General features: G+C 43.6%; 1 protein-coding gene across 17 annotated transcripts in view; it reads right to left on the reverse strand.

Moving 5' to 3' along the window:
• The window catches only part of KTN1 (kinectin 1), a 74,703-nt gene that overhangs the window by 20,916 nt on the left and 27,130 nt on the right, over positions 1-26,657 (reverse strand). For 8 of the 17 annotated variants that reach the window (XM_088166380.1, XM_014871429.2, XM_014871424.2 and 5 more), the window contains exons 4-27: positions 26,366-26,533; positions 23,963-24,093; positions 21,533-21,649; positions 18,970-19,110; positions 16,999-17,105; positions 15,544-15,676; positions 14,502-14,589; positions 14,044-14,210; positions 13,363-13,431; positions 11,758-11,795; positions 11,108-11,198; positions 10,761-10,829; positions 10,010-10,047; positions 9,803-9,893; positions 7,500-7,568; positions 6,391-6,425; positions 6,169-6,259; positions 4,752-4,820; positions 3,853-3,890; positions 3,136-3,226; positions 2,908-2,976; positions 1,357-1,394; positions 802-892; positions 621-698 (exon numbers count right to left, since the gene is read on the reverse strand). In XM_088166380.1, the coding sequence (XP_088022506.1) occupies positions 621-698; positions 802-892; positions 1,357-1,394; positions 2,908-2,976; positions 3,136-3,226; positions 3,853-3,890; positions 4,752-4,820; positions 6,169-6,259; positions 6,391-6,425; positions 7,500-7,568; positions 9,803-9,893; positions 10,010-10,047; positions 10,761-10,829; positions 11,108-11,198; positions 11,758-11,795; positions 13,363-13,431; positions 14,044-14,210; positions 14,502-14,589; positions 15,544-15,676; positions 16,999-17,105; positions 18,970-19,110; positions 21,533-21,649; positions 23,963-24,093; positions 26,366-26,533 (2,117 nt within the window). The remainder of the gene's footprint in view (positions 1-620; positions 699-801; positions 893-1,356; positions 1,395-2,907; positions 2,977-3,135; positions 3,227-3,852; positions 3,891-4,751; positions 4,821-6,168; positions 6,260-6,390; positions 6,426-7,499; positions 7,569-9,802; positions 9,894-10,009; positions 10,048-10,760; positions 10,830-11,107; positions 11,199-11,757; positions 11,796-13,362; positions 13,432-14,043; positions 14,211-14,501; positions 14,590-15,543; positions 15,677-16,998; positions 17,106-18,969; positions 19,111-21,532; positions 21,650-23,962; positions 24,094-26,365; positions 26,534-26,657) is intronic. The other 9 variants (XM_088166385.1, XM_088166381.1, XM_088166378.1 and 6 more) reach the window with 3 other exon arrangements.

Consider the following 26,657-nt stretch of genomic DNA (forward strand, 5'->3'; position numbering starts at 1 on the left):
CTGTGTCTAGACATCCACCCAAAATAAAAGTTCAACTCGGCCTCCTCCTTTCACTATCAACAAAAATCCAAACTGAGCCAGAATACCACCTTATTGGAAAAATTCTTCCATTATGTAACACCTGGCTTCGAGGTTATCCAGTTGTCTGCTCTCCAGTGCAGGAAATCAAAAGTCAAAATATTCCAGCCCCAAGGAAAGGCAGGAAGGAATCACAGCACAGCCTGACCACTTCAATAGATGCTGTTACATTCAGTTACAGCCAAAGTTCCTGCATGTCCAGAGCCCTGCAGAGATGCTGCTTCAGCCTGGCAAGGAGGTGGCTGGGACACAGCTGGGACTGTCTGTGAGCTCCAAGGCTCTCAGGCCACCAAAGCTCCTCTTTATGCACAGTATCATCCCAGTTACAACCTCCCAGAACTTGCTATCCATGTAAAACTTGTTTTGGATGAAGACAGCTGAACTAGTGGGCTCTCTGCATTGTAAACAGCTTAGTCAAGTAGGATTTAAAACATCTCTAAGTCGAAGCCAATGCAAATCCTCTGTGTGAGGTAGAGGAGAAAAAACAGCTTCCTGTTCAACCAAGCAGTACTCCCAAACTACATCCACTCTGCAGATTGTACCTGTTGGAGTTGTTGCAGGTTCTGCTGCTCCAGCTCCTGAACTTTACTGGTTAGTTGTGCAATTGTGTCCTTCTGACCCTTTGGATAGATAAAAAGCAAGGTTAGATGTGTGAATTTATTTTTCCCAGCCAGAAATGCTGCAACAGAACTTATTTCCCTTCAGAATATTAAAGCAGCTTACCTGCAGACATTCCCCTTTCTTAACAATCTCTTTCTCCTTCTCTTCCAATAAGGCCTCCATGGTTTTCAACTGCTTTTCCTTCCCCTTCAACCTGTGCCATTGAACACAGACACACAGCATAAACCCCCTGCTCTTTCATCCATCTGAAAATAAAACATCCTATGCTTTGCAGCACCTAACAAAAGCAGCACCTGTGATCAAAGGCACAAGTACAATACACCCACTAAAAATCAACGTGTGAACACTTCTACTTCAGCCTGGCTTAGCAGGAGATGCCCTTGATCAATGGCATTGCTCATTAAGTGAAAGCCAACTCTGTGCTGACACATTGCAGGGGTTTCACAAATGTGTGCTCTCCTCACCCAAAAATACTTCCTTGCCCCTCCCCAGCTGGGGATACAAGGGACTGACTGATCATTTCCCCACCCTTAAAGCTCAAATATTACTAAAGTAGGTTTTCCACCGTGCTTTGCCTACATCCCTCCATCCTGACTTGGATTTAAGGGGTCAGTAAGGGGTGCACAGGGCAGATGAGACATTACCAACTGCACTTACAGAGTCTGAAGTTCTTTGACTTGTGATGTTATTGTCACCTAAAGAAAATAATCAGCACTTCAGTTCAACAAACATGGAAAAGGCACATAAATGCTAAAAATTGCTCTATGAAGAAACAGGGAAAAGCTGTCAGACATTATCAAAATAGGCACCGTTTATTGCAGTAAGCATGAACACACTTTCTAAAATTACAAGGCACCAAGTGTCTCCAACTATTTACATTCCCCACATTTAAAATATGACTTCCAGAGCAGCAAAGGAAACAGTGCAAATGGGAACAAGAAGCAGGCCCACAGGAGACACAGAGGAAGAAACAGAGAGTGACTGTGACCACCACCACCTCATTGGCAGCTGCAGCTCCAACTACAGAGATCAGCCCTGGCCACTGAGACCTCTGCATAAGGAAGTGTTTTTTGGGTGCTCTCTGAAAATTCAGCACTCCCTTAAATTCCTATTCTAAGGCTGAATATGGATTGAAGATGTAAGATTTAGTGAGAATGTTACTTTTGAATGGTGTGTGAAAGCCTGACATAGTTATTTCTTAATCCTCTGCCACAACATGGCAGGAATTTCAGACATTCCCAAAAATCTCTCTTCTGCTTGCAGGAGACCAAAAGGTGCACAGATACATCACCTTTGGAGCAAGCATCCCTCACAGAGCATTCCAGAAACAGCAAACCTAAATTGCATTTTTTTTTTCTAGACTCTGACAGTTCCAGGGAAGGAAATACACACAAATAACTCCCTCAGGTCCTGGAAATTTGCTTTGGAGGAAAAGCCCCAGACGGAAACACATTCTGTGAAGCTTTGCCTAAAAAAGGACAAAACTCTAACACTGAGAAGGGAGTGACAAGTTGGAATGTAGCTAAAGGGACTGAAAAGAGTGCAGACCAAAAACACAACCCACACAAACAAGCAAACTTCCTGACAGCACGATGGATTAAGCTGCCTGCACAATGGGCTCCCTAAGGAAACGTGGGCTTCCCTTGTTTTGGATGCCAGACAGCAATCATGCCAAAGAAGCCCATAACTCCTCCATCCCTGCATTCCTGATAGCTAAAGTAAAACTGACTGTGCCAAAGACTGAACTCTTTTTGGGCACTGGGAAAGAAAACAGTCCTTGGTTTACCTGGAAACCAGAAAATATCTGGGCTTGTAGTATTGCTCCAGCAACACAGAAAGGCCAACAACAGGAGCAGTAACTTCAGCACTCGAAATTTCCAAGTTGCCAGCCCCCAAGGATTTCATGTTTACTGCAGTGACAGTGTGCCCAGGCAGAGCTGATGTTGCAATGCATTAAGCTATAGCAATTCTTGCCAAATTTCATACTAATAATCAAAAAAGCTCAGGCTTCCAGAGGTGTGTGGTTTCTGAAGGACAGCACTACTTATCCTACATTTTTATGGCTTTATATCCAAGAACAGTGTAGCTCCAGCATTAAAAAGTTCCTTGCCCAATGACATTGACCAGTGAAACAGAACAGAACAGAAACGAGTGAGCAGCACATCCAAGGCAAGGCTGGTTCACACTGCTGGCACTAAAGTATTTTACCTGTTTTTCCATCTCAAGCTGGGAATTTCCTACTTCTTCTTTCAGAGCCTCTATTTCCTGTGTCAAAGCCTTTTCAATGACAAAACAAGACAGGGTTGGACAATGGAAACACAAAAACGCCACAAAAATGGATGCTACAAATCGATCACTGTAGAATGCCAGGCAGTAACAAACAAATGTGGTTGTGGCATCAACACAGAAAGGAAGGCAGGGATTGCACAGAGATACCTGAACTGTCTTCTCCTTGCTTGCTACTTTTAAGATTTCAGCTTGTAGGAGTTCTTCCACTGATTTTATTTTTCCATCTTTCTCGTGGATCCTTAAAAAGAGCAAAAAAATAACATGAGCTGGCTGAAAAAAAATGTGCCACTCAAGCAAATATAGGAAATTTGGTTCTGCTATCATATCACATCACCAGCCTCAGGGATCCACAGTGGGACCAGGCAAGAAGAATAAATTGGAAGAGTAAGACTGGGACTAATGCAGAACCTGTTGGCTCTGTATAACCTGTAGTTCACAAGCTAAACCAATTATAGTCAAACAATGCAAATTAAGATATCAAGAGTGCCTGGAAAGACACACACTTAAAATCAGCCTTCACTGGACATTCCAGTAAAATATTTATCAACTTAAAACACACACACAGGGGACAACCCCACTCCTTCTTAAGTGCCTACTGAACAAAAATTATTATCTGACAAATCAGAGCAATTCCTCACCTAGTCAAAGTCAGGTTTATGAAATTAACTGCTTAGCAGAGAAGCAACTGGATTTTCAGCAGGTATTGATCTGGTGTGACATGTTTCAAAAATGAAAATGCTTCCTGCCACAAACACACTGCACTCAGTTAAAAGCCAATCATTTCAGGGAAGCAATACACTTGTAGTCATGGAATAAAGACAGAGAGAATTAACAATCAGAAATTATATCTGTGAAGTAACTTACACTTTCTGCAGTTCCTCCACCAGTGATTGGAAGGAAACCTGTTAAAAACAGAGCTTCATCTTAGGAAAAACAGAACAATCTGTGAATGTGGAGGGGTGAGGATAGAGAGCTGGAGCTCTCTGGCACTGGATGAACTATGTAGCAGCTTAATGATTTTATTTGTCTGGCTGCTCCTGAGAAAATTAGCTGTCAGTCTCCAGTTCCTGGCAAACCAAAAATACTAAGCTTGCTGCAAGTTCCAGGAAAACAAAAGCAAACCCACAGCATCATTAGCAGGAGAGGGTGAGGTTCAGGCCCAGCATTCATCAGCTACCCTTTAATACTGACACTACTGTACATCTCTTCAGGGTCACTGTGCTTCCCCTCTCCCATAAATGATTTTCCAGGAACTAATTGCCCTCCTGAGGTGTCCAAGCAGAGCTGGATGTCAAGGAAAGGCACCTCCTGATCAGCACATCAAAAGTGACAACACTGTGACAGTGTCACTGCTCAGACACAAGGAGAAGGGGGATAAGTGACACCTGCAGAGTGTGGATTGACACCTGGGAAGCTCAAATATTCATCATGAAGCTGAGGCAGTACAAGCTGCCTGCCAGCCATGCCTGCTGCTCCAGGCTTCTGGAAAAGAAGATCCACAGCCACTTCAGAGCATGGCAAACTCAAACCAACCCCCAGCCAGCACTGAGTGCATCCTGTACATCTGCCCTGCTTCTGACACTGCTGCAAAGGAAATATTTGACAGAGGTATCAGCTCCCAGACCAACGCTGAAAGAAAACAGGATGCTTTGCCAACAGGCTTCAAAGGCATCTCCACCTTCTTCCCTTGACTTTTGCAACCACAGCAAGATTCTTTCAGATTGAGTTTAGGTGTAATAAAAGTTTTAGATGAAAAGTACTACCTGCTCCGATTGCTGAATTTGCAGGCTTTGAAGTTCTTTTCTCAGAGATGAATTTTCCGTTCGCAGGGCCTTTGAAAGCAGACACACAGATAATGAAAGCCTCATTTGTGGGGGGAAATAGTGTTAAGCTTGACAGAAAAGTAATTTCTTTTAGAATAAGTGAAAGACTTTGAAAGTCTGAAAGAGACCCCCCCCCCTACTCTGCAGCTGTTGGAGCCAAAGTATTCAACAGACTAATTATTAACCATGGATAACTTGGAGTGGGCACTAATTTATAGGAAATTAGAGCTCAGCTATAGAGCAAGGTGGGAATGCTGCAACTGAGCAGAGAGATCAGAAAAACAAATGTAACAGCCCATCATTTGGACAACCCATTAATTTATATTGGGATTCTCCCACAGACAGGCTTCTCACCACTTTGGGAACACAAATAAAATTTATATAACACCATAGGCTTTAACAGCTTAGATCCTACTCTGGAGTCAATAACAACATTCAAAATATGTATGAATTCAAAGATGCCTTTGTACAGAAAGGCCCTACAAGAATAAAGATCACATAATCTAAACATCACTGTTGGCATTATTAAAAAATTGTAAAATTATTGTTGCAAACAAGTAACTTGCAAAATACCACCATCCCTGGAGGGATTTAAAAGCCATGTGGATGTGGCACTTGGGGATGGTTTAGTGATGGGCTTGGCAGTGCTGGGGAATGGTTGGACTCGAAGATCTCAGAGGACTTTTCACCCTGAAGGAGTCCATGATGTGCTCACAGCTTTGGCTGCTCAGTAACTCAGGGTTCACAACCCCTCCCCAGCACAGGGGTGTCAGCAGTGCCCCTGGAATTTAGGGGCTCCCTTCAGAAAGGGAAGGCATTGTCTTGGCTATGCACAGGTGGACAGAGCTTTCCAGCAAGAACCAACTCAAAACAGGGATTTCTGTACTGGCTCTCCAGGCTTCTCATCAGTACTTTCTTTATAAATGAACAGGAAGGAAAACAACTTTATCACCATCCCAGAAATGTCACTAGTTTATAATCCACTTAACCCTTCAGATTATCAAATAAGCCAAAAAACCCCAGGAGTTTTATAATAACAAGTTTTTACAAAACACCCTTTCCTAAAGGGAGATTTGTTGGACATTAAGCCGAATGTACAGCTCTAGAAATATATTCCCATTATTCCAAAGGGCATCCTAACAAAATCTGCCCTAGACTTAGCAGAGAGAAGCATTTACTCTACCCCACTGATGCTCATGCTTAGTCTATCTTAGAGAAAAGGTTTTAACCTCATCTCCACGAGGTGCTTTTCCTATCAGAAGGAATTCAGACTGAACTATGAGCACTCCAACATTCACTTTGCACAACAGCACTTAATCTCTATTTCCCCACTGAAAGATAATACAAAGGATTTTACCTTCAGCTCCTCCTCTTTAGTAGCCACCTGGATGAGTCCTGCCTCAAGCAGCTCTTCAACTGTCTTGATTTTATCATCCCTTTCTCTCATGCTGAAAAAGCAAGAGTGAAAATTAAGAAAAAAGAGAGTTTAACTTTGAAGGCAGTTAGCTATCAACAGTAACCTTACTGCCACCAAAATCTTTATTTTAGCCTCTGATTCAAAACTAACAAAGTTTCTTACCTTTTTTCCATCTGCTCTATCAAGTCTTTGTTTGTCTATGGAGAAAAAAATATAAGGCCATCATTAATTAGATCAATAATGGTTTGGGATTTAAAAAACAAATAACTGGAAAGCATCAACTTAACCAGAAGCTTGGTTACAACACTAATCCAGAAAAGAAAACAAAGAAAGGGAGAAAGTCCTCATGGCACATATGTTTAAAATTGATGCTGGAAAGAAGTCATTCTTTCAGGGAAGGGACAGATCCAGCCCAAATGCCTTGAGAGTTTTACACTGATGAACTTGCAGCCAGCTCAGTACCTTAAAAATCTGCCTCTTTTGAGCATTTCTCAGAACTACAAGCTCCACCTGAGGCTCACTCAGCAGAACAATTATGATTTCTCAACATTGACCCCATTGTGAGAAACCAGATGGGAAACATAAACCAGCTTCCAAGAAAGATCACCCCCAGTGTTTCAGACAGGACAGCAGATGAGGCAGAGCCAGGGGAGCAAGGGCTGCAGATCTGGGTCTGCACCACAGCAAAGGGAGCAGCTGCAGACAGGGAGCTCCTGGCTAACAGGAGTGCAGGAAAAGTTTCCTGTCCTGCCAGTCTTCTTCCAGTGTTTCAGGAAGTTTTCTCATTCCACAATGGTGCAAAGTCAGGGATGCTCATATGGGCTCTCCCAGCAAACATCCCAAAGGAGATGGAGCTCAACAACACAACAGCTTTGAACCTGCAGCATCCTGTGAGCACCAGCCTGGCTGCAGCAGGTGAGCCATGGGCAAAAATACAGAACAGGAGGCAAAAGACATCACAGTGTAAAGAGTTCTCTATTTCCAAAGGTCAGAGTGGTTGCAGAAATAAGTTCTTGCTTGTGTTAAGCTATATGAGTCTTCAGGAGTGGGGAAAAAAAAAAAAAAATCCAGATTTTGTTTGGACACTCCTGACTAGGTCTACAAGACAGTCACAAGTGCCTTACTTGACCCTCCATAGAAGAGAAAATACCTAAAAATGAATCAGGTTTTGATATCAACCTGCTCAGCCTACAGCCAGGTTAAGAAAAAATAGTGAAGAAATTAAAAGCACTGAAGATACTTGATAAAAGCTCAGCAAACACTGGCTGTACCTGCTCAGACAGGAGAGTCTGCAGCTTCTGAACTTCAGCTTGCAGAGTTGTGTTTTGATCCTTCAGAACCTGGAAGAAAATTAAAGCATTTTATCAGTTCAGAACTGCAGAGCCTGAATACAGCTTTTCCATAATGGCAAAGAGACAATTAAATAGCACAGAAGTCATTACAGAGAGTTCTTTGGAAGCTTCAAGACTACAAAGAGTCCTTCCCTTCTCTGTCTTGCTTTTCTGTATTATAAAGGACAAAAGTATTGTCCTTATGTTCTCATGAGAAATTCAGCTGTTACCATCTTTATTCCCTGGCAGAGAATCAGACAGTACCAAATGTGAGAAGCTCAAAAAAACCACATTTTCCTCCTAAAGCAGCATCATTTTCAGATTTGATAACTGCCTCTTATAAAACACTCATCTGGGAAAGCAAATGGTCCAAGATCCCCTTTTTGAGTTCCCTTCAGCTGCCTCAATGCACAGCAAGAAATTATTTGCACAGCTCCACACTCAGTCCCACTGAAGGCTGGGAAGAGGTGGATGGGGAGGACAAACAGACTTGGCCTCTCCTCCTGCATTCCTGCTCCATACAATGGTCACAGCAGCTCTTAACAGACAGTATTTTATAATCCTCCTCTATTATTGCTTTTTGTCTTTTTAAAGACTTGCTCGGTGCTTTACAAAAGTGAAAAGCAGGACACTGTGCCCCAGCCCCAAAGCCTTACAGGGAAAACACAAGCAGGAAGGGACAGCAACAGTGAGGATTAAATGCATTGCTCTGTTTTGAACCTGGCTTTTCCCTCTCTCATGTGCCTGGGAAAAAAAGCAGCACTTCCTTAGGTGGAAGCATTTAGAATAGCACTGGTCTGGTTTCTGTTTGGGATCAAAGAGAGGAGGAAGGAGAAAGCAGCAGGGCACATAATATTCATGCTGAGAGCACACTGTGGATTTCTGCATCATGATGATGATGATGATCTGCATTCAGTTCTCTATTCACTCCCAAGAACTGCTGGAACTGCCTGCAGGTGATTTTTGCCATTACTTAGCACTGAAATGATTACAGCACACATAACCATTCACAACACCTCTAAGGCCTTTTTCCTGGGAAACAGTTACTACAGAAACCAGCACACTAAAAGGATGCTCATATTCCTTCTCACATTCATTTTCACCTCACCTACCATTTTATAATGTTCCACCACACTGAAAGCCCTGAGAATGCCACTAACTTGAGAACTGCCCACTTATCCCTGCCTGCCACCTCTTCCCACACTGTTTATGCACCTGTGACCCAGCACATACTTCAGTGAAGACTCAGTCAACAGCTTTATTCCAAAAATCAACTGAAATTGTACTTTGTTTCCTATTTCATGAACTGAACAAACTTCTTTCCTCTTATCCTCTAACAGCTGAGAGAAACTACAGAGCCTTGGCGAGGGACTCTCATCAAAACCTCTTTGAAAGTGTCACTTTAATACAAGAACTAAGTTTACTACCTTCTTCAAAGAGCTTCAGGAGACTCCAGAGGTTTCTCCTACAAAAGCATCCTGCCTCTGCCACTGCCCACTCGCTCTGTTCCTCACCAGCAAACTCACCAAGGTGACAGTGGGAGGTTCAGAGGGACTGACCTCACACGAGAAACATCAGAGGAGCAGCAGCACCCACCATGGGCTTTAAAGGAGTTCAAGGGAAGGAGTCAGCTCCTCTCTTGGGAAGCAGGGCTGCTTCTAACAGCCCAAGTTCAGAAGAAAAAGGCCAAGGTGGCAGAGGGCAAGGAGGAATTAAGCTGCTGTCTGCACACAGCACCCAGAAACAAGCAGCAGCTTTGCTGTGCAGACCCCAGATGTCAGAACAAAAGCTTCAGCAGTTTAGCTGCAGCCTTATGAGAAAATGTGGAAAGAGGCAGAGTTAAAATAAGCATTTTTACAATTGCCTGACAGAAAACAGAGGCTTGGCATGATAATCCAAGCAACAAAGGCTCCAAACAAAGCACCAAGGCCTTGAAAGGCACATTTGCAGGTGGAATGCAGGGAAATCACAACAGTTTTTACTGTACAACCTCCTCTTGCAGAATTCAAAGCCCTCTCTCTCCACAGCTGCAGACACTGCATTTAACTTGTGCTGTCCCACCTCTCACTCTGCTGCTACTACTGTGACATTTCACATTGCTCCTGCCTTACAAACACAATACTGCAATTTACCTAAGCACACAAAGGTCAGTTTTATTTCACTGTTCTACAGTTGCTTCACAACCTCTGGAGACAGGAAAACTTACTGAAAACAAGCACAAAAAGACCTGTTCTGTATCTTACCTTGAATTCTTCTTTTGTGTTTGAAATCTGAGTGAGTTCTTCTCGAAGCTGATCTTCAAGAGTTCTTATTTTGTCATCTTTCATGTGAATGCTGAGACACAGCAGAACAGTTAAACACGTTTCCCCATCCAAGTCTTACAAAAAGTATAATTGAAAAGAACATAAAAGACTGATAAACATTGTTTATCAAATCCCAGAGCTATTTACCTTTTCTGCATCCTTTCCAGCTCATGTGCAGCAGCAGCCTAGATATAAAGAGGATTAGCACAGACTTAGGACACATCACATGATTCAATCAATCTTTCATTCCACAATATTAAAAAGCTAGAACAAGTCATTTGGCCTCCTATCACATGACTGAAATCAAGAGTGAGAGGAGTGAGCTTGTCTTCATGCACTTTTACACCTCCAGTCTACAAGCATGCAATTATACAAAGGGAAGATATCTCCAAGAGATTCATTTGACAACTGGGATTATCTCTAATTAAACACTTCATTTCCACTTCTGTAATGAACAGGCCACATAGCAGCAACACAGGGACAGCATTTTGTTTGGCTCTAAAAACATCTCCGTGATGAGGCAGGGGGAATTGTGGGCTTTGGGGATTTTTTGGGGGCTGTTTATGAATCTTGTATGCAAATCCAGGCCTGCATATTCACAGACAGCTGTGTTCACTCCTGTGAAGTGTCCTGCACTCTACACCTAAAAAAGTCTTAATCATCCAAGTAAAATGTTCAGTAACTTGGATATCCAAGTACAGGACTTTGCTGGTGAAGGAGGGGGAAGAATTGGCTCCCACCAGCTCTAAGAACTGCAGGGATCAGATATTAGCCCAATCCGGAAGCCTCACACCATTAATGTGCTTAAGCAGAGCTTGCTTAAAGCCAACAGATCTGCATTTGCATTTATGACAGAACAGGTACTGGGAAGGGAGGAAAATCAAAACAACTGCTTTACCTGTTCATTTGTCAGAGCCTGTAACTTCTGTACTTCTGATTTCAGGGAGAGGTTCATATTCTGTAAGACCTAAAGGATGGAAAAAAAGAAATGTATTTGCAGTTAATACACACGTAGTTTCACTCTCCAGGGTGATATTTCAGGTGATTTTTTGAAGGAAAATCCTCAAGTCTCCTTATCAACAGCACTCCCAGCATCTATCATTGGCCTTGCCTACAAGAGCAGACTTGTAGCTGAAAAGGCTGTTTCTAGACCTAAAGACAGCAGCCTTGGGGGCTTCATTTTGTACATGCAGCCAGCGAGCCTCTCTCTGGATCAGCTGGCAGTTGCACAGGCTTTTATTATACCTTGAGCTCTTCCTCCTTGCTGGTTAAGTTGGCACGTTCACTGCCTAATGAGTCCTCCATCTGCTTTATCTGCTTGTCCTTCTCTGCAATCCTGCACAAGGGAGGAACAGTGACAGATCAGAACAGAAGATGTGGATGGAAGCATCAGGCTAAACCCAAAATACACCCTGGCCCTTTAGTCCAGGTCCTACTCCAAATCCTGCTGACTGTATGCTTTGGGTCCAAAAGCTTTTCCATTTTAAATGCTGTCTGCTTGCCAAAAAATTTATTAGACATTCCCTAGCTCTGAAACACAACTCCCACCCCATCTCCCAGAGGGAGAAACCTCCTGGCACAGCCCCACAGCCCAAATAACAGCAATTCTCACGGTCACGCACATTCCTGCACGCTGCACTGACCCTGCAGGGGGATGCTGCTTTCTCTGGAGCTCAGAGCTGCAGCAAACTCCAAACCTGAGGCCAGGCACGGAAGGGAAATCCGTAGGAAGCCGTTTCCCAGCTCCCATGTTGATCTCATGAGAAGTTAAAAGCACGGACAGCAACATTTCCTTCACCAGTCCCTCCCATACACTCTGCACGTGAGTGGAGGGAAGGTGACAGGCACTGAAAGCCAGCAACACCTCCCAGATCCCAGAGGAAATGGATGCTCACACTTTGTGAAGTTCTTCTGCCAGGACTGAAGCTGAGGTCTGCAGGAGGGAAAAAAAAAAACAAAACAAATAACTGGAAGTAAAGCAAGTCAAAGAATCCTCATCTACGCTGAGCCAGGAATAGCATTTGTCTGGTTATTTTAAACTGGCACAGGATGCTTCCAACTATTTCCTGGCTAAGGAACATTGAAGGAATACCAGCACATACCAATGTCCCTTCCCCTCTGGCCTGATGAAACATGAAGGGAAAAAGACCCCTATTATTTGCCCTTTACTAGATTCAAACAAGCCATGAGGCTCAGCAGCATCTCTCTCCCAGGAACTAAGGGCTTGATGGGATATTCTGCTGGCAAACACTCACATTAAAAAAAAAAAAATAAACAAAAAAACCCAAAAAAACCTGCACACTAACAGCACCAGAAAATCAGCAAGTGGCATTTTCCCTCTGGAAAAAGCCTGTCCTTAAGCTGTCACACACAACAGGGCAAGAGAGACACACCACACTGGTTCTGAAACCCCCAAGGGACCTCTGCAGACTGTGACAGAACTTCCACGTTCACAATTCCAGCCTCTCTTAACAACTAAAAGAGTTTCATCACCCCTGATATCCAGAGCAGGAGACAGCTCCAACTCACTTCTCCAAAGTGTTATTTTCATACCCACTGTCCACGGTGGAAAAACATCCCTGAATTTTCATGGCCAGTTGAAGCTACCTGGGGAAAGCACACACCTCCAGCACCCTCCCTGGGTAACTCAGAGTTAAAAAGTAAAATTTCCCTAGGAATTTATTTCTGAAGCCCTTGAAGGGATGAGAGGAGCAGGCCATGAAGATGCTATAAATCTAGAGTGGCTCTTCCCTCACTACTCTCCCTACCCAATGGATTAAAGCACTTCAAGCAAAGCCAGATTTTCGGCCTGATGTCGAATTTAATCAAATTCCATCAAGCACATCCATGATTAAAAGAAGGCAGCACCCAACTGCATAGGAACAGCCTCCACTTGTGCCCCCAAAGCCTTTCTGAGCTGATTTCTGTGACTTTCCTCTACATGGAGGCAACTCCAGTGATCTTGAGGCTTTACTCAGTGTTTACAACAGAAATAATGTCTCAAATAAACTAGTCAAACCAAAATTTTAAAGATAAAATAACTGAGAAAGGCATTGTGCAGGTTTGGTGGGGGTTTGGTGTGATTTTTTTTTTGCTTCTGCACAGAAATCAGCACTAAAATGAACAGACAGCTTGATACAGGAGCTACCTCAAGGGAAAAAGCACAATCAGGTGGTTTCACAGGAGGACTGCAGAAAGACCAAAAGAACCAAAGAACAGAATTGTAGGCATGCAAAGCTACAGGAAAAAAAAAACATTGAAAAAGGTACTATACCCCTTAGTTATAAATGAAAGCCATTATGGGAAGAAATAAGTGGATTTTTCCCATCCAAAAAAAAAGAAGCTTGAAGTTTTAAAACAGTTTAAGGAACATTAGGAAAGAGGATGCTAACGAGTCTCTGCTTTCAGCATTACATCTCATACCCAGCTACAAAAACTCTTACTTTTAATGAGAGTTCACAAGTCATGACTACAAAAGGAAGTCAGAGAACATGCTGTACCTGGGCTGCCATTTGTGAATGAAACTTCTGAAGCTGAGCATTCAAAGCATCATTCTGCTCTATCAGCTCCTTGTAAGAGAGCACAGAAAGAAAAGCAAGCTGAGATCTGCAGCTACTCCAATTTTGCTAGGATTAGCTTTTAGCCATGATTATGTTAGTAAGAACAGTTCAGCATTTACATGTCAGACACTTTACAAAAGATGCTGGCTTTTTTTCTCCCCACTACAACCAACCAGTTGGAGTGGAAGCACCAGAATTTGTTCTGTACCAAGGAAAAACATTCCCTGCTCCACCATCATCCATTTGGTTTCCCTGAAGCCCTCAAGAGTCGTGTCCACACTGCCTCTCACCACCTGCTGCCAGGAGGAGGGAGATCACACAAACATCCAAAGTTCATGGCTGCTCTCCCAGGGTGTTCCCCAGAGCAGGGAGCATTTCACAGCTCGGGAAATGGGCTCAGCACCTTTTCCTGACTTGCCCCAAGTGCTTCTCACGTGTGAGGTGACCCCACACCTCCTCAAAGCACCACACACAAGGTCTCACTTCATAAGCAAAGCTTTTCCATCCTTCATTCAGTGGGAAAGCTCTACTAAAGCAGCATTTCAGGGATATTTCTGTGTTTCCACAGAAACAAACTGAAAGAAAAAAACCCAAGCCCTTAAAACACCTGAGGAATACTACCTGCACTTGCATTTGCATGGAGTCCTCCTCAGTAGCTCTCTTTTGCTCAGCCTCCAATAACTGCAGCATCCTCTGCTCCAGCTGCTGTTTTGACACCATTGTATCAGTAAGTTTACTGTGCAAGCTCTGGATTTCATTGTCTTTGGCCACAAGCTTATTCTGCACATCTGTAGCAGAAATGTCAGGATTTTAATTCAGAAGTCAATATTTAACTTTGGGGGAAATAATTTTCATTGTGAACAGGGAGGCTGACTAGGAGCCTCACCCCAACAAGGTTCAGCTCCCCCATCAGCATCCAGACTACCTGGGATCCCAAAACACTTTCCCCAGGGTGCTGAAGTAGGGTTGACTTCACCTGAGTTTTATTCAAGACTTTTACTCAATAATGCCCTTTATTTACAAATAGCAACAGCCAGTTCACTGCAGTAAGCATTATTTGGCAATTCTGTGATACGTGCCTTGCTGTGCTGCTTCATGTTCTGCTGTTCTTTTCCTGAGATAAGCCTGGATTTCTTCCCATCTTCTCTCAGCTTCCTGCTGCTGGACCTTCACATTGAAGAAAGAGTTGATGAGAAGTAGTCTAACCTTTAATTTATTTTTGAAGCATTCAGAGTGCATCTCCTCTGTGCTACTCCCAAAACATATGGCAATAAAGTGAAATTGTTTCTTGCTTCCATTAGGGCACATCAGAGAGACAGAGTGCTCTGTAATCCTCCTCCTAGACTAGTTTAGCCTATTAATTTGAAAGGCAAATTGTGAACAGGATTTCATTATAGGCTCTTAACAGAATGGTTTCTGTAATATGAAAATGTAGCATCTTTGCCCTGATAGTTCAGAATTAACACCAGAAGCCAGACCAGCCAAGCATCACATAAATCTGCATTCAGTAATTAAAACATCTCAACTCCAGATACCAATTCTCCACCTGCCAGGGTAAAAGGCAGGGAGAACTTCTGGTATGTAAGATTTAATTGCAAATATTAAAGAAATCATGAGCTCTGGATTAACACTCTCACCTGAAAGCACTTTCTCTTCTTAAAAAAAGCAAAAGACTTTTTCTTCCAAAGAAACAAAAAGAGATTCATCCAGAAACCCGTCCACTTACATTTTAACTCTTTAAGAAGTATATTTATTTTTAAAATTAAGCATACATTTAAGCAAAAGCATGTAACTTCAAATAAAAACCAACACAACCAAACACAAGGACACTGCCATCTGGATGAATGGCTCTGAAGTATCAACTCCTGTTGGAATTGTACTCACACAGAAAGCCAAGTAAAAAAAAGCTTAACTGGTGATGTTGAAAAGATTATTTACCTGGAAGGTAAGTTTCACTTCACAGGGAGGTCTGTAATCACTCAAACCCCAGCGCACTGAATAAAAACATTAAACAAACCCCTAGGCTGGCTGAGCCCATCTGAAACAAGCAGCTAAAGCAATTCCCACACGCTCAGATAAAACCCTGAGCACAAGCTGACAGGCAGAGAAAACCCCAGGCACCTTGAGCTGAGCCACTGCCTGCTCTGCATTCTTCTTCTGGAGCTCCTCTTGCTGCAGTTTGCTGCTCTTCTCCCCCAGCTCGTTCATCAGCCTCGCGTAGTCCTGGCGCAGTTTGTTCAGCTCGGCCGACTGCCTGGAAATAAAACATTTTCCACACGGGTTTGCCACTCAAATGTCAACTCCAAGTCCTGTATTTGCAAGCAAAGGGATGTACAAGGTGGGTTTGGGGTGTTTTCCCCCCCTCTAAAATTGTTTTATCCTAGGAAAGGGATGAGGGTTAGGTACTCCTGGCCATAGAAGAAAAATCATCACTCCTGGTCATCAGCACAACCCAGGAGCTACAAGGCAGGGTCAGGAACGAAAGGTCAGCAAACAAAACAAAAGGAACTAAAAAAGGAACAAAAGTCACAAGCATCAGCTGCTTGAAGAGGTCTGCAAGCCGACTGGCAAGATTTGGGCAGGCTGATGTACACTAAAGAGGCTCAGCATAAGGAAAGGTCTCGCATCAAAATTCGCATTTTTTTCCTCTTCCCATGAAGGATTATTGATCTCAGGTTTGCTCAGGACTATTCCTCCTGGACTACTAACTGCACACATTTCTTCAGACTATTTGTTGCCTCCTGGCCTTGACCTGACTATTAACTTCTGGAGGTATCTGATGCACTTTCTCAGCTGGGAGAGAAGATGCATTTGTTCAGCCCAAGGGAAGAATTTTAAGAGGCTCCTCTTTTGTGCCTCAGCAAGTGAAAGAGCATTTCATTTTTACCTCAAGTTTGCTTGAATTAAAGCTTTTTCAGGATAACTGTCTGAAAGAAAATGATGCTTCATTTAAAAGGACACCTAAAATGAGGGTTCACCCTTCTCTGAGCACTTGACATTCAGTAACAAATATCTGAGAGAGGATATTGTGTCAGTTTTGTCTTCTACACACCTTAACCAGGGTGCTCAGCCTTTACCTGCACAATGCACAAAATCTTCCCTGCCATAACTCAAGCCCAAGCCATAACCCACAAAAGACAATTTTTGTTTCTCCAAATATCTGCACCACCAGCAGATAAATCCAAGTGCCATCCCAGCAGTATCAGTAACTGCAGGGTATTGATATTGTCATTCTAGAGCTGCTGTTCTCCCAAGAGGCCACAACCAGCACCTCTCCTAAAGCCCCAGGGGAAGGATACACACCCTGCCAAAAACCTGCACGTCTTCCTCTTAAAGCCTCAGCACCACAACCTAAAAGCTCGGGCTTCAAGTTGAAAAAAGGTAATTATTTGTTCTGGAAGCTCTGACTCAATGCAAACACCCCCAGCTACCTGTCCAGCCCAAAATATTTGTGTTCCCAGCTTAAGCACTAATCCAGAGATAGCCAAGGACTTGGAAACAAAAGAAGCAGAAGCCAGAACAACTCTTCAGGGGAGGCTCAAAAACACACAGAGCTCCAAATAGCTGCCAACATACTTGCTCTCCATTTGATTGGTGGAAGTGCTGACAGCATCTCTCAGGATACCATTTTCCTGCTTCAGGTGGCTTATTTCTGCCTCCATCTGCTCCCGGAGCTGCTGGAACTGATGGGGAAACAAAGATCAATTCCGTAAAAGATTAAGCTAAGGAGCAATAAAAACAAACAAAAAAAAAACCAACCCAGCTTGTAGAAGTAGTAAGGTATCACAACAGTTTCAGTAAATAAAACGAAGTGGATTTTTGGGGGAGGGGGAGTAGTTCTGTTCCTTCCTCACACACCAATTCTTAAATTAAACTGTGCTACTGAGACCCTCGTGCTCAAATCAAAGCAAAGGTTTCCCTTTATAACAGTGCATCAATCTATTTATCAAGGCAACCTTTTTTATTGCTTAAAAGACTACTTAAGTGTTACTCAGAATATCAATTGCTCAGCTACAGAACCTGAGATATCTATCAATAACTGGATACCAATATATTACTTTTCCAAAGGGAAATAAAATAAATATTATCATTAGATAATTCTTATTTGCTGGTCCTTTCAACAAACCAGGAAAAGTAACAAATAACTAATAATAAACAGATCACAGCATGCAAACTGGAAAAAGCTTAGTCCTCATCTATTAGTCCTCATCTAATATTCTGATTTTCAGCAAGGTTCCAAAGCTGAGGTAGAAAGAAGCCCTGATAACCCAAGGTTCAGAACAGTGTGAACAAAATCAAAAGACAAGATTCAAAGAGGAAAAAATGGAACTCTGCATATGCAGACACAGCAGAGCTGGTCTTGGAGCCCAAAAGTCTGCTCTGAAAATCCTCGAGCACACACAACACTCCTCCTTTATCAGTGCCAGTTTGCAGATATGGCTGACACCATTCCAAAACCCAGTTTCATCAAGTGGATGATTCATCAGTGAGCATTTCTACGTTAGAAAATCCAAATAAATGTTTGTGTACCAACCCAGCAGCAGGGAGCAGTCCCGTGTAGAGCAGGCACCTCCAGTTCTGCCCCAACAAACACAACAAGCTGGGCCTTGGGCATTTATTGGGGGGTTCTTTTCCTTGCCTGTTTTGTTTTTTAATACCAACAAGATCCCAAGAGAAGCAGGGGCACAAACCCCACCCAACTGGAAGCTGTGACCATTTTCAGCTCCTCTGCCATGCTGGAGCACATCAGCAGAGGGAGCAGGACCAGAGCACTGGATCTTTTGCATTTCCTTTCTCCAGCTCAGCCTGGGACTGCAGCACTTGCTAAAGTCTCCCAGGTGTCCTTCCCCTTCTCCAGACAGCAGCAAAATCCTCTCCCTGTCCAGTTATTTACACAGGTTTCAAGGAACTTTGCTCCAAAACTGCAGAGATGCCACTCTGCAAAGGGCCAAGACAGAAGATACAATCTTGAAGTTGGAAAGTTCACATGTTGGGCTTGATTGCTGTGCCATTCATATAGGAAAGAATGGTTAAAATGAAATCTAAGCATAAGATGGGCCATTTTCCTCAGAAATATTTAAGTTAAACTTTTTAATCTGATGAAACAAACCCTTCTAAGGTCACTCCATAAAGCAACTAAAACAGAAAGTAACAAGGGTCTTAAAAAATTCAGGCAGCCGCTCTTCAAATATTTCCAGCAAAGCACTCCCTCAGGCAATGATATTTCATGTGTATTATGCTATGTTGTCACTCTGTACTACAATCTTAGAGATATTTATCTGCTGGTAAATGATCATCAGCATTAGTGGCTCCCTTAAGCTGAGTATTTCAATTAGACTTCTCCCTCTAATTGAATAACATTTCAGCAGAACACCAGGAAGCAAAAGTAACCAGATCAGGGACCAGCACGGGGCTTTACACACCACAAAAATCACTCGTGAGAACTCCTTTTAAATCAGGAAGCTGCCATGAAGTTTTGCAGTGATTCCTCAGCACCCATCTGCTTGTGCAGAGTATCAACCCCAGGAGTTTTGGCAAAGCATTTACCTTCATCTTCATCTGCTGAGACTCCTGGTAGCTGACGTGTATTTTGCTCTGGAAGGTTCCGTGCTCCTTCTCCAGCGCGTTGATGCGCTCGCGCATCTTGGCCGTGAGCAAACCATTCCTCTCCTTCTCTGCAACCAGCTCCTGGCGTGGGGATGGCAGCAGAAGGCAAACGAGTCACCCACTGCTGCTTCCTAAAGGCTAAGAGTCTCTAGGGTAACTAAAAATACACCAAGTGTGCATCCAGCTGAAGTCAGTGTCAAATCGTTGTTCAGCAAATTTGCAGAATCAGACCAAAGTGCCTAAACCTTACCCTGATCCCACGTCGTCATAAATCTCACGTTTATTAAACAGTTTGTCAGTTTAAACACTGATCTTGCATTGTCTCAGAAGAGATGGGAGTCTTATTTTTATCAAGTCTGGACAAATCACAGAGTTCTAACAACTAAAACCAGGGATATCACAGAGGACAAGTCATAGATTTTTCATCCCAAGTTGAGCAAATCTGAAGAATACAGGTAAAGCACCATGGCAGAATAGAGCACTTCAGAGTAAAATAATTGCTTTGTAGCAGGTTGCAAAGCCAACAGCTTTGCCACAGGAGATGGGCTATTAGTGCACTACAAAGGCCACAGAACCCTTGAATCCCACCAGCATGATGCCATATTATAGCTTTCAGATGAAAATACACATTGCTTTTTAATCTTTTATTAGCCAGTAATTCAACTCAGACACCTAAGAAATCCACAGAGCTGCTCCTCTGCAATATAAATGCACTTGCTGTAGTAAGCAAAATCATTAAGTGCAGCTTTCAGCAGCTCCCATCACACAAATAGGAATTTGTACCACCAGAGCTTCAGGTGTTTCCAGCCACACAGCTCCCAACACTGCCAGGGAGCCCTGACACAATTTAAGTGCTCTAAATTATTAGCCTGAATACACTCCATCTCTTTGGAGTAATTACAGTATTTTTCACCTTTTAGTTTAAATAAAAGCTATTCTGCCTTGTAGATCAAACTCCAAGTTTTCAGCCACTTCTGCAAATACAATACAGACAGCTTGAAACAAATCTTTCTCCGTGTTTTTTTTAATTAAGATGCAATTAAAAGAAGGGCACCAGGACACACTGCAGCCTTCTCTGTCCCTACACCAATCCCACCTTTCACCTGCAGTTCTCAGTAACCCAGCTACCCTGTCAGGGCAGAGATCCTGGGAAGATGAACTTTTCCCTAGTTTGTGTTTTGCCAAATACCTCTGAGTCTTGAGGTACTCAGCTTTTGCTCTCCTTTATCTCCTCCAGGTATTATCTTTATCAAGATCCCTGCAGGAATCCTTCTGCACCTTAAAGCACCTTTAGATTTGACAGTGCTTTCAGAGAAACACATTAACTGGAAGATAAGAGCTTTTATCAGTCAAGCTGAGCTTTATCCCTTGTTTATCCTGATACTTCAGCATTGCAGCAACTTTGCTTTTATCCATTTTCTCCCAGCTTTTCCCTTCCCCAATTCAGATGGGAAAACCCCTTGATGACTCCTACCTCTCTATAGCTCCTGCCCCTCCTTACAAGCACCACCTTGCAGATGTTTTTCCCCAACCACATCTGCATTTCCCACACTCAAGATTCCTCCATCCATTCCCTCTGCTCCTTCAGCAGCAGATCCCTCTCACCAATCTGATTCTGCAGTCCTGAGCCAGTTTCTTTTTTTCCCCTCCAAACACATCACAAGCCCCTTTTCCCTATATTACACACTGATTATCCCAAACCTCTTGATCCCACTTGTAAACACCTGTGCCCTGCCAGAAGCTCACACAATATCCCATTTCCTTCTTCTCATCTCCTAAGGCTCCCAACTCCTGCATCCTCTGGCCACTCTGCTCCCACCTTTGGCTACCCAGCTTTCTGTGCCCAAATTATGTCCCACAACGTGGCCTTCCCAAGTCTAATGCTCATGTGCTTCCAGACCTGCCAAAACACACAAATCTGTCTCCCAAGACTCCAAAATTCAGTCTGTACCTGCCTCATTATTTGGTCTACTTTAACTGTTTTCCTCTGAAACATTCATAAAAAAGTAAATTTTCATCAACTAGTTTTGACAGTGATGCATCAGCATCCCTCTAAGTCCAAAGCAATCAGAGCTGTGCCTCCAGGGGCTAAGCAGGCAGTCTGTACTTTCTGTATCTTCCTTTTTGAGGAAAACCAATGATTGTTGTGCCTAGAAGCACACAGGCATGTGAATGCAACAATATGGACCAAATTAAAACTGTGATGCAGGAAAGACATTTAATATTAGCATTCACAGAACAGTCTCAGAGTGCTGAAGGAAGTGCTTTTAAAGTAACCATTTGAAAAGAAAAACAGGCTCAGCTTGCAAGTCTTAGTAAATGAACTCCTTGGAAAAACTACTGGAAAATAACTGCATAAATACATTGTAAAACCAAACGTAGCTTTTTCAGTAAAAATACTCCACCTTTTGGCTTATACTCAGCTCAGTAAATCAGCATTTGCTGCCTGCTAGTCCTACAAACCCCTGCTCCTCTCTATACCCATGAACACCTCAATATTTACCTGGGAGAGCTGCTTGCACTGCTCCTTTGCAACAGCTGCCTCCTCCTTCATCGCTGAGAGCATCTTCTCCTTGTCCTGGAGCTGGTGCAGAGCTGCAGCTGTCTCAGCCTTGCTGGTCTGCAGCAGGATGACATAAAAATAACCACAAGTAGTGGCACAGCACACTAAAAGGCAGCAGAGCAAACCTGAGGGGAGGAAACAGCCCCTCCTGCCCCCAAATTTTCCATCTGCACAGTGCACGTGGCACCACCGGTACCCAGTTCTGCTGCTAATGGATCCCATTTCACCAGGCAAAGAAATGCATTTTCGAAGCATGGAAACCAATTAAGAGGGTAAATGGGCTCTTAAAGTACTTCCCATTGGAAGAGAGCTGGAGAAAATAAAGAACAGCCATTAAGAGAAATAATGGGAAAAGATGCAGAGATGCTCATCAGTCAATAACTGTGGTTGGAAGGACGTCCAAGATGAGCTGGTCCAGCCCACTCCTAGAGCAGGTATTATCTAAAAAATGTAATTGCTTGAAATATCTCACCACAAAGGGAAAAGGAAACACTGATCTGGCGTCTCCTTCCACTTCCCAGGAGAGCCTCTAGCTGCTGCAATTACATTTCTGCTGGCACAATGACACAAAGTTTCAGAGATACTCCAGGGAATAGACCTAGAGGAACAATCCCCATGGTCCTGCTACTTGCACATTGGTCCTACAAATGAAATAAATGCAATAAAGAGCACAAATTCTGTGTTTGTGTTCAGATTTGACTCAGTGAAGTGTGATGGTTGCCCTTGAAGGTTTCAAGCCCTGAGCAGCCTGTGCTGACCACAGAGCTGGTGCTGCTGTGAGGAGGAGGCTGGACCACTTGAACTTCACTCATTGAAGTCTGATAACTCAAGAAGGAAAGAAGTATCAGCCCCATAAATGGACCCTGAATTTGTTTGGAAATTCTCCTTTAGTGATAATGTGCATGCCTGCAGTACAAACACACTGTCAGTGACTTGCATGAGCTATAGAGAGAACACAATTCACAATTCCACCTACAGAAACCTCCTTTTTCTTAATACAAACACAGGAACTCTTTTTCATCCTGAAGATTCAGCTTTAACACCAAACCTTCCTTTAAAAAGAAAGAAAAAAAAAAAACAAAAAAACACCACAGCAAGCAGGGTGGCTGCTCAAACAGGCAACACCATTCCAAGGATAGCACTACTGAGTTTTGTCCTTGGAGGTTTTCAAGATGCTACTGGACAAATCCCTGAGCAACTGGCTGAGAATTCAGTGTTGGATCTGTTCTGAACAGGCAGCTGGACTGCACAGCCCAAACTGTGCTGTTCTGCTGATATATTGCATTAAGTGGACTGACACGTGGCCAGTTCTGCATTTCTGCTCTGGTACCGTGTTTGTGGAGGAACACAGGACTGCAAGAGTTCAAGTGTGACATGCAGGATGTGACAAGCACAAAGCGACACCCACAGTGAGTCATGGCAGGGAGGAGTAGGTGTGTGCCCAGCAACAGGATGAGGAGCAATGGCCACAAACCAAAACACAAGTTTCACCTCAACATGAGGAAGAGCTGCTTCCCCTGGAGGATGGCAGAGACCTGGAACAGCTGCCCAGGGTGGAGCTTCCCTCTCTGGAGACATTCCAAATCCACCTGGACACATTCCTGTGTCACCTGCTCCAGGGGGCCCTGCCTTGGCCAGGGGCTTGGACTGGGTGGCCTCCAGAGCTTCCTTCCAACCCCAAGGATTGTGGGATTCTGTACTGATTAAACATTGGTGGACACCATTCTCTTCTGTCTTGACTACAAGAATTAAAAAGAAGTGCCAAGCACTGGCACAGGTTGCCCAGAGGGGTTTTGCAGCCATTTCCTGAAGGCTTCAAGATACCCAGACTGGATAAAGGCCTGAGCAGTGTGGGCTGAGCTGATCCTGCTTCAAGTAGGAGTGTGGACTCCAAACCCCTTGAGGTCCCTTCCAATCCTGAACTGCCCTACAATCCTATGAAAAATATCCAAAGAAGTCAAACTACATTGTACAGAATTAGCTGACCCAGTGCCACAGCAGCTTGTTCTGAATTCCTCCCATAGCTCATCCTATTTACACATTTGGGAAAGATCACTCCCAAAAAGTCACCAGCCATCCTTCCCTGTGCCAGCACACGAGGCAGCAGCAGCATTCCTGCTTTATTCCTTGTTCTCCATGGCCATGCCTGCTCTTTCCAAGTGGCCAGAGCCACCCCTGGCTTAGCAGATGGCAGCACAAAGGCATCTGACAGCTCATTCCTGCATGCAAGGCAAGCACAGAGCAGCTGGAGAGAGTCTTCCAAAGACAGATCACAAGAGAAGGCTGACAGAGCTCATCTAACAGCACCTCTTCAATTTCTGTTTGTTTAATTAAAGTTTTGTCTTCCCCCCACACTCCACAATCATTCACCTTTTGCAAGAAATCATGAATTGCACCGGATTTTTCCTTTAACACCTCCACTACACAACGGGCCTCGTCTTCAGAGAAGATCATATTCTTCATGGATGTTACAAAATCCTTGAATTTTACTTCAGCATTCTCTGCAACACAGAAGGGAGGATTTATTTACTTTGGACTCCATACAGAATTATTTATTTTGCCTTGAAACAGCATGTGATGGGGTATCATTATGCATTATATTTAATTCCAGTCTGAAATGCCAAGAAGCAAGAGGTCATGAACATTCAGCAAAAACAACATTTCTCCAATTTAAACCCGATAACAATCTGCCAGCTGATAGTTTTGGGAAAAGAGAAAATCCCACCACTTTGTTTGCACAGTTGGTAACGTTTATAGTGTTGCTAGCAAGAAGACAAAGCAAAACACAGATTTTGGAGGAGAAAAAATAGCATAAATGTGAAAAATTGAAGAGTCCTTTCCAGTGTATCATGACAGTAATTTAAACTGAGCTCTCAATTTGGAGGACAGCCTGGCTGCACAAGCAATATGCACATGACAAGTTAATTAATTTAAAAACTGGCACATTTTTGATTACAATATATGGAAGACAAAAAGATTAACTTCCAAATTTAGATTGAGGGAACTGCTGCAAGAGGAGTTCAGCAGTAGGAAGATAAATCACTAAGATCCCTCTTAATTGCTGACCAAGTGTTTAAAAAGATACACACAAGGGAAGACAATTCAACTGAACTATTCTCTTGACAAAAAACACTGCTCACAAACAGGCTGCTCATAGACAGGTCATTAGGTGGCCCTCTGACTCCAGGAAACAGGAGCACAAGACCAAGCACCCCATATCCCTATCAAATATTCAGCAGTGCCCAAAAGTATGTGAAGGGATGGGAAGAATTAAAAAAACCACAAGCTTAGAAGTGATGCTAGGTCAGAATTTGTCCCATAGATCCTGAAGATAGGTCTGGGTTTCTCACCACAGGTGCTAAACATGCCCCTGAAATCAAGTTACACATCAAACACAAAGATCTGTCTGAGAAATAAATGAAGAACAAAGAAGCAGCAGTGACACTGTGCCCTGAAAGAAATTATCAGGCATAAAATCACCGGATGACAGAGCATGAGGAGGGACTGCTGAGGAATTCTAGCACACTCTCTCCCAATTCTAAATCCAACTTAGTCTTCACTTCAGCTGACATCAGTGCTGCACTGACATCACCAGTGATGCTGTTACCAGGAATATGCCAAAATCCTGAGACCACAGCCCGGTGAGCCAGAACTGATCACAGCTGGGCCAGGACCAGCCCCAGCCCTGTGCTCCCTGAAGGCACAGAGACCTTCCCCTTGCAGGCAAGGAGCTTACAATTAGAGCTGGGCAAGAGTTCTATATTGGGAGGGCAAATCCCAGCTGACACAGGAGAATTAGGAGTTCATGGAGAAGGTCACCGTGTGCCAAGGAAATGAGAAGGGACGGGTGCACGTGAGGGTTTTGATGCTGCAGGACAGTAACGTGCAGCCACCGAGCCACAGGCACAGGAGGAGCCTCAAGAACGTGGGAATCCAGTAAAGAGCTGCCAGGAAGCTTTTGAGGAGGCATTTTAGAAGACCAAAAATAGAGATTCCAAAGAGTGAAGTGAGAGTGACAAGACAATGCTGAAGAATCTTCTGCCCAAACCTGAGCTGGGTGTCACTGTTCAGCTGCCTGGCTTTTCTGTGGCTGCTCACAAATTTGAGGTCTCACCTCATGGCTCAGTAAGTTTGTCAGGCTTTGAGATGGTCAGAGGCCTATTTAAAGCTTCAGAGTGGAACACAATGCTCATTAATCACTCCAGGCATTTGTGGGAGAGTATGAAGGAAGTTTCCCTGTCCTCACCAATTCCAACTGCACTGAAGGGAAAATTCACAGCCTCCCTGGAAATTGCCAGACTCTCTCCACTGCCAGTCTGTTTCAGGTCACTCTGTATTGCACTGGGTCAGCCTCGGATAGCTCCATGAACAGCCCTAGAGCATGCAGGCTGCCCTTCCAGCCTCCAGCAGACTCCAAGAGCTCGTGCTGAACGCCCTGGGTTTGGAGTCCATCCCTGTGAGCAATGTCTGAACTCACCACTGTCAACTCCCTTGCTGCATCTGTGTGGTCTCTGTGGTCACCCCTTTGCTCACTGGGGACACAAAAGCCCAGTCAGAGCTGAAAGGATTCAGATGGCACAGAGCCCTTTCCACAGTGCCAAAGACGAGGCAGAAATGAGCACACTCACATGAAGAGATCCTGCAGCCACAAATGTTTTCCTCAAATCCCTTCCTCACATTACATCAGAGAGGATCCCCCTCCCCACACATCTTCCCTGTTGAAGTTTGAAAGCAGGCTATGCCAAAAACAGACTGAATTAATCAGTTTCTTACCTTTATCTGTTTCATTCTTCATTTTCTTGCCACTGCTCTTCTGGATGCCCTCATTCACGTTGTGTTTTACAACTTCAGCCGGCTCACGCTTTTCCAAAGTGCCTGAGTCAGAATTATCCATCAAAGGAATATAAGTAGTTGCTTGAATAAGAGGTTCATCCACCAAAACTGTAATCATAAGTCCACATGATGGGTTAAAGCTTTGTAATAATTGATACCAACGCTTATAGAAAAGGTGCCTAACATATTGAGAGTTGAAGGAAAGAATCTCTAACCTCAACAGTTATTTATA

This window comes from Sturnus vulgaris, chromosome 6, assembly GCF_052056855.1.
Source record: "Sturnus vulgaris isolate bStuVul1 chromosome 6, bStuVul1.hap1, whole genome shotgun sequence".
Classification (NCBI taxonomy): Eukaryota; Metazoa; Chordata; class Aves; order Passeriformes; family Sturnidae; genus Sturnus; species Sturnus vulgaris.